Genomic DNA, 15,300 nt, shown 5'->3' on the forward strand with positions numbered 1-15,300 from the left:
ACTTTTAATCTCCATTTTTACAGAGGACTCGGCAAGCTCCCTTCCCACAAGATCTCCACCCACCCCCTATCCACACACCTCTGCCTTGTCAACCAAAGGTCTCCAGTCTCTTTGAGAGCTCCCAACCAGACCCCACTCAGACATCTGCAATCCTGTCTTGACCTCTAATTCCATTCCCTACCAACCCAGTAACAAATTGCTACCTCTGATCAGAGAGAAATAAATAAAAGGAAAACACATTTCAAAGTGTACTTGCACTGTTGTAAAAACTATTGCAAAAACTATTAGATTAAATAGACAATGTTAATTCAAAGAACATCAAGATAGGAAAGATATAAATATTGGACGGGAGAGAAAAATGCCACCTTTGGGAAGAATTCAAACCATTATGATTTTCATTGCCATCAAAAACATGAAAGAGATCTTGATATCCGGATAGAATTTTCCAACTCTGCAGTCAGGAGGTTTCAAAATGTAAATTCATTTCAATAGGTGAAAAGTTATGGGCTAAGACTCACTGAAATGGAAAATCTCTTAATAATTGAGCTGCAAGAGGAGTGAAGGCCCTTTGTATTGCACATGTGCAACAGGAAGCTGATAAATACAGAATGGAATCTGTGGATCAAGAATGGTTGGGAGTTGAAAAATGAACAACGGAGATTGTCGATACGAAGTAAAAATAGAAGTAGGAAAAGCAGCAGGGTCCTGGGAAATCTTGAGTTACTGGGAATTGTCCGAGGATCAATTGTTGTCCGGGGTGGAGTGATTTGAAAAAAGATAATGCCTAAGTATGGACATGACTATAGAAGTAGGTCAAATAATCAGAACTTATTTTGAAATGCAAAGTGACAAAGTGGCATCTCCAAGATAATGCAAAGATTTCACCAAATTGCATAATAGAATTCCAGAAAGATAGATCAACAATGGAGCAAATGTGTCAAGAGTTATAAGGATGATTATGAATTAGGCCAGAACTTTCAAAACAATGGATTATTTGGTAAATAACAGCATGTTCCATTTTGAAAATTAATCAACCATTCAAATAGCAACAGGAATTACCTTTCTTCAGAGTGAATCTTAATAAATTTTCACAGAGAAGCTTGAACTGAGAGGAAGAAATGAAACAGCTGGGAGTCAATAAATCCAGAAACACTGACCTTTAGGATGAAACCTTCAGGACCAGATGACTTATTTGTGTCAGAGTAAAGGACATTATAGAACTGGCAGGGATAAAACCCAATTTAGGTCTTAGTGGATTGAAAGTAATGAAGAGCGCTTTTTTTTGCTAAAATGTTGAAATTGGAGTTTAAAAGAGAAAAGTGAGTGGAGAAGGTTATCTTTCAACTCATGAAAGCTATGAATTGTTCACTAAAGTCAAAGGAGGGATGGAAAGGAGAATTCAAACAAAATAAGAGAACCAACTTAGGCAAGAGTTCAGTATTTAGTGTTAATCTGTCGTCCAATTAGAAATACTTTGTATATTTTGCTGTCTTCATTTTTTTTACCTTAAGCTGAGCTGCAACATGATCTGTAATATCAACAAGGGCATTTGTACAGATGGTCACAGAGCTGCTCTGAAATCAAACATTCAAGCCAGATCTTCTATCTAGCCATGTAAGCATGAAATAAAAAACCCACAGGCAACTGCAAAGTAATGAGGCAGCAACTGTTTGTGAATTTTGAGCACTTCCAATTTAGGCTTGCCAGCAGAAAGTGATAGAAGGACACATCACCAGCCTGCAAAGCAATCTTTTGCCAAAAGTCACGCACTTATTATGTTTTAGCTGTAATAATTTCCTATTCATGTTTTGGTGTGTGTTAGTGTTTTTTATAAGCATAAATAATGTAACTTGGATGTTTCAGTTCAATTGGGGCACAACTCCAACATAGTTGTACAGAAAGCTGGAAAGATAAAATACATTGTTCATCACTATTTAAATAAGAATTTCTCCAAAAAAAAGCTGCAAAGTCTTCTTAAGTAACATGATGTTTAAATTTTCACTGATACAAAGTCAGAGACACATGGCCTAAATGCAATATGTTTAAGGCTGTATCCTGGATAGGGCATCCAATGACACCCAACCTGCAGTACAGCTGTTCAAACATGCTCAGTGCTGTTTTATAGATCAAGTAATAGATGATCCTGAGGGAAAGGTTCTCAATATCACATATGCCATTGACAAGGAGGGAATCAGAAAGATTCAGAAAAGATCTGGAGATTGCTTGAAGATCAGCTTAATGTAAAAATTTGCTTCAGAATTAACAGGCTCTCACTCTTCTCCAAGCTCTTCCCCAGAAATCAACCCTAAGATTCCATTGACCAGTTTGTCGGAAGATGCTACAGCAAAGTACATTAATGTGACTTTTCTAAAGAGGAACTCTCAGACAGGCTATTTGAGTTATTTGTTGCCTCTACAGCAATTAAAACCTTTAGGAAGGACCTTTCTGACAAGAAAAAAGGCCATTGACATATTAAGTGAAGATGGATGGAAATGTGAGGACATGGACAACAAATACATTCTTTAGGTGCAGCCAACAGTATAATAAGTAAAATACATCAAACTAACAAAAGTTGTAACAGAAACAAATGCAGAAAATGCTGGAGAAACATGGCAGGTCTTAACAGCATCTGTGGAGAAAGAAATAGTTGACTTTTCACGTTCAATATCACTCTTCTTCAGAACTGAAAAGGGGCTAGAAAATGGAGGTTTGTGCAGTTGATAGACGGAGGAGAATAAAGTGGAACAAGATAGAATAAGTACAATAGCAAGAGATGATCCATGGTCAGAAGATGTGGAATCTATACAGGTGGAAGGAAGAAATAAAGAGGGGGTGAAGATATTAGTAGGAGTAGCCTATAGGCACCGTAACAGTAGTTATGGGGTGGGACAGAGAATAAATCAGGAGAAAATGAGGGAATGTTTCAAAGACTGTACTTTAATCTTTAATTTTTAATTGCGAAAGTTGTAGTGATCAAGGTAGGTATGAGGAGGAATTCCTAGATTGTATTCAGAACACATTCCTAGAACAATACATTATAGATCTAAACAGGGATCAAGCTTCTTTGGATCTGGTAGTGTAACAAGGTAGATTTCACTAATAATGCCAGAGTAAAAGATACCCAAGGAAATAGAGACCATAACATGGTTGATTTTCACATTCACTTTGAGGGGGAGAAACAACTGTGCTAACGTTATATAAGAGTATTTAGAAAGGAATGAATTCAGAGCTAGCTGGGGTGAACTGGAGAAGGAGTTTGGTAGCAAAGACAGTTGTGGAACAACGGCAGATGTTTAAGAAAATAATCATGGCTCAGAGCAAAAATATATCCTGGTGAGGAAAATGGATTCTAGGAAGGGGATAAGTCAATAATGGTTCTCCAGTGAAGTTGAGGATAGCACCAAATTGAAAGAAAAACACAATGCGGCAAAGATTATTGTTAAACCAGCAGATTGGGAAAGTTTTAAGAACCTAAAAAGGATGATCAAAAAAAGGGAATAAGATAAACTTTGAGGGTAACCTTCTAAGCAATATCAAGACAGCAGTAACTTTGTTTAAAAAAATGTATAATAGAGAGAAACCAAAGTGAACATAGTCCCCTTATAGAATGAGTTTCAGGAAACAACAATGGGAAACTAGACAATAGCAGAGGAGTTGAATAGGTACTTTGCTTCAGTCTTAGTACTTGCTTCAGTCATAGTAGTATACATAAATAGCATTCCAAACATTACTAAATAATCAAGGGACAAAAGGATGAGAAGAAATGAATGCACTAACTATCATGAGGGAAAGTGTGCTCAGAAAAATAATGGGGCTAAAAACTGAAATGTACCTTGGACTTTGTAGGTTGTATCCTAAGATATTCAATGAAATAGCTATAGATCTAGTTGATGCATTGGTAGTAATCTTCTGGGAATCCTTAAATTCTAGAAATATCCCAAGGGATTAGAAAACTGCCAGTGTAATGCCTTTATTTAGAAAGCGAAGGAGACAAAAAAAGGTAACTACATGTATGGTAGCTTGACATTAGTTATTGGGAAAACTTTATAGTCTAATATTAAGAATGAAACGGCAGAGCATTCAGAAATACCTAATATGATCAAGCAACATAGCCTCATGAAAGGGAGACCATGCCTGACAAATTTATTAGAGTTCTTTGAGAAGGTAACAAACAAAATAGGTAAAGGAGAAGCAGTAGATGTAATATATTTGGATTTTCAGTGTATTTTATAGCACATTAAGCTAGTTAATAAGATAACAGCCCATGGTGTTGGGTAGTCTATTAACATAGATAGAGGATTGGCTAATTAATAGAAGACAGAGAGTTGGGATAAGAGGAGCATTTTTAAGATGGCAATCTGTAACAAGTGGGCTGTCACTAGTTCATCAGTACTGGGGCCATAATTATTTACAATAAATATTTATGACTGGGATGAGGAAAATGAATATGCTGTCATCAGGTTGTGAATGACACAAAGATAGATGGGAAGGCAAGTGATGTGAATGACACGAAAGAACCTGCAGGGAGATATAGACAGATTAAGCAAGTGGGCGATAGTCATGGCACAAGGAATATAATGTGGGAAAATGCAGGCTTATGCAGTCTGGCAGAAAGGATAGAAGGGCTAAATATTATTGCAGCACAACAGGATTTGGATTCTAGCGTCCACATTTGGCAGGCAAAGCGGATAAAAAGTTTGCCTTATTTTGAAGGGAATGGAGTACCAAAAAAGGGGAATCTTGCTCAAACTATTACAAGGCACTTGTTGAGGTACAAAGTCACCTCATCCAATTAAGGATATACCAGCATCAGAGGCAGTCCAGAGTTGGTTGATCTCAGGTATGGAGGGATTATCTTAAGAAAAACAGAGATTTAGTAGCTTGGGCCTGTACCTATTGGCGTTTAGAAAAATGAGGGGTACTCTTAATGACACATAAGAAATTCTTAGGGGGGCTCGACAGCGTTTACACAAAGAGGTTGTTTTCTCTGTGAGAGTGTGTGGAACTAGAGAACATAATCTCAGAGTAAAGGTTCACACATTTAAGACAGAAATGAAGAGGAATTACTTCTGTCAGAGGCTTGTGAATCTATTAAATTCTTTCCTACAGAAGGCTATTGAGGTTAGGTCCTTCAGCTGATCGAATGAAAATATAAAGCAAGGCGAGCGGAGTGGGGTTCAGCCCTAACTTAACCCCTAATTTATGCCGTGATGCAGGGAACTAGCACTCAGCGTATAATCCATCCATGTCTCCCAATTTCACATTTCCTACTTAGTTTATTTATTTTTTAAAAATTGCACTATACCTACTGAAATGTATCATGGCATCTCATTAATGAGAACAAATAGCAGTCGAGCAGCTGGCTTCAAGGAACCCGAGTACTCTTGAGGTCACTGACGATAGGGACAACTGTCCTCCGGCCGAAATGATACGGAGCAGGAAAGGGAAATGTTTGTGACTGAAGGAGACAAATAATTTCAACCCCAGGATGTGGCCACAGAATTCCTCATTGCCAGTATCCTAGGTTCAGCCATCTTCAGCTGCATTATCAATAGTCATTCCTCTGTTATAATGTTAGAAATGTGGATGCTCAGTTGCATTTTCAGTTCCCCAGGTCATGATGTATTATGTTTGCATGTGCAGAATTAAGTCAACAGCATTGAAGCCTTAGCTGATAACTGGTATGCAACATCCATGTCATGTAAGTGTTATCTCCAATGAGATAATCTGACAATCACCTCTTGACATTCAGTTGTAATATTATCATTGACTCCCTCCATATTCTGCAGTGTTTGACTTACCCGTTGACGCCCAAAATCCTTCCTCTATTTCAGTGGACACATATCAGGAGTATGATGGAATACTATCCAGTTTTCTTTATGAATGAAATTCCAAAAAAAGCCTCTTGATATACCAGCTACCACCCTAAACATTGACTCTATTTTGCACAAATAACTACAGCAGCATTTTATAGTATTCATAAGATAATCTGCAATAATTGAGCAATGTATCTGCTCCAGCACCTCCCAAATTGTGACCATTCCTGCTTGATAGGGCAGTGATGGGAATCACTCAAAAATTTTCTTCATGTAACATATTCATCCTGACTTGGAAACAATTCCTGTATATTTACTGGATCAAGATCCTAGAACACCCCACCTAAAAGCGCAGCGGTAGTAGAATTATCACACTGACTGAAACAGTTGAAAAAACATCAGCTCCTCGATAATTACGCGTTAGCTTTTCCAATGACATCTGTGTGACAGGTGCCTCTTCTTGAATGGAGTTAAAAAATAGAGCACAGATAGGAATTTCTTTCAATAATGCTTTGAATGCAGCTTATCAAAAAGTATTGTAGAGTTCCAGACCTAACAGATTTGAATTTGTTCAGTTTCAACTTCTCAAGAATGGATTGACTGTATCAGGAAAGATGTGATAATGGGAACTGCAGATGCTGGAGAATCCAAGATAATAAAATGTGAGGCTGGGTGAACACAGCAGGCCCAGCAGCATCTCAGGAGCACAAAGGCTGACGTTTCGGGCCTGGACCCTTCATCAGAGATTGCCTCGCCAGAATACAATGGCCAAGCATCTGCATTGGGCATTTAAATTGTTGCCTTGTAAGAGCAGCCTGGTGTTTTATTGCACTGCCATGGACATGCTCGTGAATTTTACAGAGCTTCGAAACTGTTGCATGCGCTGTTAACATACACTCCATGCATTGCAACACTAGCTCATGAGCAGGTGTCATGAAGAGAAACTCTAGTCAATGTTAAGCCCCAGCAATTTTACGTAAATTCAATTAATTGCTATGTATTGAACTGTTGATGAGCCAAAAAGAAAAGAAAGTAAGGCTAGACTATTAATGTGCACTATGCTATTCTACCCACAGCAGCAATTTTAAGACCATTGGTAAACATTGATAACATCTCATCAAAACTAATGCACAGGATAGGAATTTTTGTGTAATGTAGCAAGTGCACGAGCTGTGGAAGAGCAATTTCTTCTCAACCTTTCTTTTAAACCAGTTTTATATTTCTAAATTTATTTTTATTTTATTTAATTTTTATTGTCAAATCAATTTTCCACTGTTTTATGGGGTTCTGGAAATTAGATGTAACACAAAAGGACCAAATCTATTGCCGGGGTTGGCAAATCTTGTCAATTCTTAATGAATTTCATTGAAAACTGATGAGCTTGTGTAATGTGAATGTCCATTGTCATTCAGTCATTTAAGTCTAGGTAAATGTTGTTCAGGTATTGCTGCATGGGCTGATTTTATTATGTAAGGAATTGTGTATGGAACTTTGGGGTCGATTAACTCAAGGTGGTTAGATTGCAGTACTGAATGATGCTACTGAGGCAGGTTAAAATCCTGTGCTAGCTGCAGTAATTCGATAAGCCTTGCCCCCTTTTCTTGATGCATGCATGATATGGAGTTCTGCTCCTCAATCTATAAAACCACTTGTAGAAAAAGGTACTTACGCTTCCTTGTGGATGACATATAATTATTTCATCATAAATGATGTGACCTATGAATGGAATTGAAAACGGTATAAACAGCTCTACTTCTGACCTTATGATGCAGTGAAGGTCATTTGTTGAGCAACTGAAGATACCTAGATCTAGGAGATTTACTTGAGAAACACACACAGTAAAGTCTTAAAGTCAAGATAATGAGCCTCAAGCAACCATATTCCTTTGCATAGAGAATATTTCCAGACATTAAATAGTTTATTGGAGATAGCAAGAACTGTAGATACTGGAGTCAAAGTCAATGCAGTGTGGAGCTGGAGGAACACAGCAAGTCAGGCACAATCAGAGGAGCAGGAGAGTTAACGTTTCATGTTGGGACTCTTCATCAGCCCTGTCCTCCAGCTGCACACTGTATTGAATTGTTTCTTGCCCTACACCCCTTTGACAATGGATTTATTCAGTTATTTCTAGTTTACTCAATCATTTCAATCTCAAGGACTCTCACTGCAGGAGTTCCTCAGACTAGTATCTGAGCATCTGCAGCCACTTCATCAATGGCCTGCTCTCCATAAGGTTAGAAGTCGGGCTGCCCAATGATGATTCCATGATGTTCAACACCACTCGTGATTCCTCACATACTTCAGCAGTTTGTGTCCTTTGCAGTAAGATGTTGACATCTAGATTTGGTCTGATAACTAAAAGATAACATTTATGTACCAGCAAATGACCATCTTTAACAAGAGAGAATCTAACCAAAGTCTGCCCACTATAACAAGATACGAGGATATATGATGGAATGCTGCCTGGATGTGTGCAGTTCCAATAACACTCGAGAAGTTCAACAATTTCCAGGAAAAGGAGCTTGCTAGATCATGGATAACCTTACATATTCACATCGCTTCACCACTTATAAGCAATAGCAGCAATGTCTACTATTTGCATTGTGGAATGTAAAACCTCATCAATGCTCCTTCAACAGCACCTTTCAAACCTGTGACCTCCATCATCTAGAAGGACAAGACCAACAGATAGATGGGAATACCAACAACAGTATGTTCCCTCTAAGCCACACACCAGTCTGACAGAAGCTGTAACACCTTGCCTTTACTGTCAGTGGATTAGAATCTTGCAACTTCATTCCTGATTGCATTGTGTATGTACCTACACCAGATGGACTGCAGTGGTTTAAGGAGGTGGCTCATCACTACCTTATCAAGGGCAGTTGAACATGGGCAACAAACACTGACTAAGTCAATGATACCAACATGCCAAGTACAGTTTTAAAAACCTTAGACTCCTTAGCACCGTCCTTTCAAATATTAACTGACCCAAGGCAGTCACTCTTAGCTGACCTCTGAAATTCAGCTATTGCATCCATGGAATGGGACTATAAAATTCCCTGCAACTAAGTTGCCTTGATGGAACCCAAACTAAGTATTAGTGAGCAGGTTATTGAAGAAGAAATATTGATCAACAGCACTGTGTGCAACTCCTTCATTCACCTTTCCACTGTTTGGAAGGATGCTGATGAGGTAGCATTTAGCTAGGTTGATTTTGTTCTCCTTTTTGGCAAACTGAGCATTCCTGAGCAGTTGTCTAGATTAAGACATGACAAGCCATAGAGCTGAATGAACACAGCAGGCCAAGCAGCATAAGAGGAGCAGGAAAGCTGACGTTTCGGGCCTAGACCATTCTTCAGAAATTGTCTGGATGGCCTGTGTCTTTCATAATTTACCTGAAATGCCTTCAGGCTAATAACGCAATGTTAGGTTTGGCAAGACGAATCCCATTACTATACCAGTAATAATGACTTTTGTCCTTTATGATATGGTTTATCACATAATATCCTGCACACTAAGTTCAGATTCAATAAAATAACAATTTATTCCCTTAGGAAACCATCTATCAAAATATTATTGATGCTTATTGTGATATCTCGTGTACATAACAAACACAGTCCAAATTGGATTGATACAGCCTACACCTTTTGTATATGGGTTGTTTAACTGCAAATATACAAGGAAGTGTAAAACTAAAAAGGATCCCGTAATTACTTTCTCCATGAGCAATGAAAAAATTAGAACTGAAGGAAATTTCAGTTGTAATTTTATTTATAGAATAAAAAATGAAAAAAATAGCACTTCTTGCTTTCAATACAGGTACATGAATATTTAATGCTAATAACTGGCACCTGTATTTCAGTAACGTTTTCTGGCCCGATTTCAGCTGTCTTCACGTTACTGGCTGTGGGAAGTGAAGATTCCATTGCTTATGATTTTAGTAATGAATGAACTGTAGTCAAATGTATCACTGACTGCAACAAAATACATTAAAAATAATGTATCATTGAATGTGGATTTTCACTTTTGAACTTTGAATGCATGGAAATTCTACCATCCAAATCTCAATAGAAACTTATATTATCAGGAAAATAATAACTACAATTTTTAAATTTGCAATACATAACAGTGGCGTAGGGTTAGGAATTGAATTTTCATCCAACAATTTTATCTAATCTTCACAACGAAATTATAGCTTCTATAAGCAAATCAAGTTTCATATGAAACTATACTGGACCCTTTATATACTATGCCTCGAATTGTGTAAATGAACAGCACTAAATAGACTATTTAATTCAACTGGCCCATATTGGTGTATGTGTTATACGTGAGCCTGTTCCCATCTCTCTTCATAAATCCATAGCCCTATCAACGTAACTGCTCATATCTTTCTTCGTCATGTGCTCACCAAGCTTCCCCTAAAATGCTAGCTGCCCCAATTATTGTAGCCATTTCTACAAACCAACTATTCTCTGAGTAAATTCCCTGACCCTATACAGCTTCAAAGATGCCACATTCCAACTTTAATGGATAAGGTGACTAATTTTATTAAAATGAGCCATATATTTAAATATTAGCAAGGATTAGCTATATATTTCAGGTCCAAACAGTACCCTTCAGTCCAACTCATCCGTGTTGACCAGCCATCCCAATCTGATCTACTCCCATTTGCCAGCATTTGGCCATATCCCTCTAAACCCTTCCTGTTCATGTACCCATCCAGATTCCTTTTAAATCTTGTAATTGTAGCCACCTCCACCACTTTCTCTGCCAGCTTCCATTCACACATCACCCTCTGCATGAAAAAGTTACCCCTCAGATCCTTTCTAGATCTTTCCCCTCTCACATAAACCTGTGAGCTCTGGTTTGGGATGTGAGTTTTTGCTGATTCTTAGATGCACTTGTTTAGGTGGTGGTATCTGTTTTCTTAAACCACCGCAGTTTATTTGGTATAGGTAGACCCACAACATGTTTGAGAGTTCCAGTATTTGGTCCATCCATACTGAAGGATATGTTTCCACGACAGGATGGTGAGCAGATTGCGGACAACTTACGGATAATTATATTCCCATGTATTGCTGCCTTTGTCTTCCTAGGTTGCTGGTTTGATGAGGCTGTGTAAGGAACCTTGATGAGTTATTGCTGTGCATCCTGTAGATGGTACACATTGCTCGTACTATATATCAGTGATCAAAGGAGTGAATGTTTGTGGATGTAGTGCCAATCAAATGAGCTGTTCTGACCTGGGCATCGTCACCCTGGTGTGTTGTTAGAAATGCACTCATCGAGGCTCCTCCAACCTAACTTCTGCCTTGTAGGTGGTGGCTAGACTTTGAGGAGTCGGGAGGTGAGTTACTCAGGCAGAATTCTTGGCCTCTGCAGGTATTGTAGCCACTTTACTTGACACCTCTTCCCCCCAACCCCCCAAATGATGTTGATGTTGGAGATTCTGTGATAGTGGTGTTGTTGAAGTTGGGCCATGATGACCACTCGGGAAGTTGACATGTTAAATGTTAAGTGCTAAGGGTACTATATGTAGGGTATCAGTTACCAATAAATTGGACATGGAGACTGTAAAGGGCCATGAGGAGCTGGAGGAGGAACATAGTTTGGCATGGTGGGTGTGATTAAGGACAATTATTGGCATGGAGAGTACGAGTGGCTGTAGGAGGCAGGCAGAGGACATGTGGCAGCAGAGTTGACATGAATTGCACACAGAGTGAGAGGTTTGTAGAATGGAGGAAGTTTTCAAAGTTTGGATACAGTGCCAAATCCATCATCCCAGCTTGCCTCTGCACCCAGCATCCCACCCTTTTCATCTACCGTCACCCATAATTTCCAATTCAGCCCAATCCCTCAGAGTAAAAATATAATTTCAGGGATTCCCAGCCTGTTTATTAAACCTGTGGAACTGGGAATTCTCCCCTCTGTGTACCTGACCCAAGAGTGAAAACACGGTGTAATATATCTCAAAAAGTTAATGAATGTATTTTATGAAAACCTGACACACATGTAGAGCATGGCCAAAGGAGGAACTAATCAGTGTTCAGTAAGGATGTGAATCCCGATTGTGATTTTTTGTTTCCAAAGGGTCCATTAACATTAAGAGAAAAGGTTAATGGACTTTTTAAGAACGGCTTGTTGTTGGCAGTTGATTAGCCTGAAGCTTGCTAATGAAAAGTTATTTTTTAGCTTCGTGGTTACAGAACATCAACAAGTCAGGGGAAAAAAACCTCAAGGAAGAACTGCATGATTGTTATAAAGTTGAGTTAACATAACTGCAAAGATATGCGTTCTGAGTGCCCTCTTGTTGAAACTGTTTTTTTCCTGAGTTCAAAAGCAGACTTACAGTTAATGACATCAATACCATTTAAAGAATATGCACTTTAATTGCTGGAAATCTGCCAATAATAATTCAATCATAGTAGAAAGCAGCTTCCTAACTCCAAAATTTTTCCATAAAAACATCTTTGCTTAGGATTCAATTTCTGTAGCAACCTTACAACTACTCCTTCTTTGAGTCTAGTTTTGAGTGGTGACATGGCTACTGGAGCGCAACGCGTAGAAACTCAGTGGGAGACAGAGACTATTACATTCTGTTTATGCATTGATTCCATGCTGATGCGTTACTTTATTTCATCTGACAGATTTTGCTCAACCTCCACTTCATTTAAACCAATGAAGCTTTATTTTTAGCGAAGAGTATCTTTCACACAATAAAATTCTGTCAAATAGTTGTCTCTACCATTTTGTCACACTTAACCAACACCGTCTTCTTAACCATCCCTCTCTTGCCAGTGCTTCTTTCCATGCTATCCCTATCAGGCTGTTGACATCCCCATTTTTGCAATCAATTCTATCGCATCCCTCACAGAAGTAATCTATCCAGTCAAGGTCATTTTGTTGCTGGACTCTCCTAATCTTGCTTTGTTTCTATCTTCCACCAAGCACTCTTTCCCACTGTCACTATTACTGCCATCAACAACACTGGACAGCAACATATGCATCATACACTCAAATTCTCTGGAGCCTCTGCATGCTCCAGACACCACCTACCAAATAAACTCGCCATCAGTGACTTTGCTTAAACTAACTAATTGACATATTTTGGACAAACATTTTTATTACAGACGTTAATAAAAATTCTAGCAACCTATTTGAGATTGTTCCTCTCCGGGCTTGGGAAACCTGCCATCGGGAAAGGAGGAGAAATTTACTGGATCCATCAAATAAGTGTCACTAATTAGTGTTTGTAGACCAGAAAATAGGAAAGCCAACTCATAGCTACTCAGGTAATCCTGCTTCAATCCCGCACTGAACTCCTGCAACTTGCAGTTTTTCCCAAACCAGTGACCTCTCAAAATATGCAAAAAGTCTCACCCAGTGCCCATATGTTCTATTCATGGGTTATCTAATAGACAGAAGCAGCCATATAAGTTACAGGAAATGTAATCCCTTCTCTATTAATCTTCTGAAGGCCAGAAATATAGAACATTTATCATTAATTTTGTGGTGACCTAGGGACCAATAATATCTGGGCTTCCCCCTGCCTCCTCCCATCTTCAGGGTGCTCCTGCACTCCCCTCCCAATTCATCCCCTGCCCCACCGTTCCAATTCTAACAATCTAAATTCCTTGACCCCTGTTACTCACCTTGGTGCCAGCAGGCTCTCTCAAAGCCACACACTGCCATGTGGCTGGCAGCAGGACAGCAGCCAACAGTTAATATTCACTATAGCTCCCTCAGAAACTCACTTCATCACCCCATCAGCTTTCTGTCTCAGATTTGACACTCACCTTCATATCTCTGAGGAGATCTGAGGCTGAGAAACAATGTGTCATTTATGGTAGGAAATCCATTAATTTTCTAGCTATTCGATTGAAGTTAATGCTTGTGTCATTGCCAGGTTGCTTGTACTAATTATTTCCACCTTCCTGCATATGTTATGCTTCATGGCCCAGCTATCAAAATGCCATTTCATTTGTCTCTTGCTTTGTCTGTTAACCTGCATTTATCAACATTTAAAACAGACACCCTGGCTAACTCGCACTTATTAAACCAATTAATTTCTGAAACAAAGAGATGATAAAAACAAAAAGCTTCCATCTGGGGCATGCACTCCTATTATCCTGGCCTCATTGAGAATTTACTTGTACTGGACACAAAATCATTGCTTTCCTGAAAGATTTAACTGACTGAAGTTTCTTTTGCTTTAAACTGAAGTATTTATCCTGTACCGAGTTAATGACATCTACGGTACAAATATGTCCCCTCTCTGCCACACTTTGGTCAGAATCTGTTAATTTTATTAAGACGTAGCCAGTGTTAAATGGAAGATTGAATAGTTATTAAATTGAAATGTTAGTATGACTTTGCTTTCTCCACTATGCTTCCAGAGTTTATTTTTAAATGTGAATGGAAAGTTGCTTTTTTCAACCATTTGTGATCAAATAACAGTCAGTGCTGGAAAAACTCAGTAGGCCTGGCAGCATCCAAGAGAAAAAAAGACTTAACATTTCGAGTCCAACGTGACACTGCTGCAGAATAAGTTTCTTGGAAAAAATGTTCCAATATAAATGGGACTAAGTCAGGTTGGGATGACTGGTCAGCACAGTTAAATTTAACCAAAGTCCACACAGAGCATCCCACCCAGACCCATCCCCCTATAACCCACCTAATCTACACATCCCTGGACACTATGGGCAATTTAGCATGGCCAACCCACCTGGTCTGCACATCTTTGGACCGTGGGAGGAAATCCATGCAGACACAGGGAACATGTGCAAACTCCACACAGACAGTCACTCGAGGGTGGAATCCTACCCGGGTTCCTGGTGCTGTGAGGCAGCAGTGCTAACCACTGAGACACCATGCCATCCTATAAATCCTGATTCCCTGACAGTGACCACTGAGCCAACGTGCTGCCCTATAAATCCTGATTCCTGCTGTGTGACTCGATTAGGAAAAAGGGAGTTCAGGATAACCTCTTCACAAATGAACTAGCTGACAGAAGAGAAATTCATCTCATTACAACAAAATGAAATCCAAATGAGGCCATGCTAAGTGTTTTTTTTTCTCCTTTACTGAATGTAAATCCCCAAACCTGAGTGTTTGCCTCCTGATTTGCTGAGTTTAAGGTAAATAGTCTATGATTTAGTACAAGAGACGTACCTCAATTTGTGCACCATTGTTTGTCTCTTCCTCAGGTGCATAACCCTTTTCCACTGATGTTTAAATATTGTTTTTCTTACTGTTAAAAGGAATTGTCAAGACCACTGAGATAAATGCTTTTAGCTGTAAATAAGCTCACAATGTGGTGTTAAAACCTCACAGATACTGTAAAAATAAATATGACAATTTGTTTTTGCCTCCACAGGAGCTGCAAGGAATCAATCATTTTGACAGTTGTTCAACCATACCCTGTAAGTATAGACCCACTTTTCATTTGCTTATTATTTGTTACTTCTGTTTTTGTGTCTCACTC

General features: G+C 38.9%; 1 protein-coding gene across 8 annotated transcripts in view; it reads left to right on the forward strand.

Annotated features, from left to right (window-relative positions):
* The window catches only part of frmpd4 (FERM and PDZ domain containing 4), a 586,853-nt gene that overhangs the window by 493,923 nt on the left and 77,630 nt on the right, over positions 1-15,300 (forward strand). For all 8 annotated transcript variants that reach the window (XM_048541183.2, XM_048541176.2, XM_048541178.2 and 5 more), the window contains one exon: positions 15,193-15,238. In XM_048541183.2, the coding sequence (XP_048397140.1) occupies positions 15,193-15,238 (46 nt within the window). The remainder of the gene's footprint in view (positions 1-15,192; positions 15,239-15,300) is intronic.

The sequence above is a fragment of the Stegostoma tigrinum genome, chromosome 12, assembly GCF_030684315.1.
Source record: "Stegostoma tigrinum isolate sSteTig4 chromosome 12, sSteTig4.hap1, whole genome shotgun sequence".
NCBI lineage: Eukaryota > Metazoa > Chordata > Chondrichthyes > Orectolobiformes > Stegostomatidae > Stegostoma > Stegostoma tigrinum.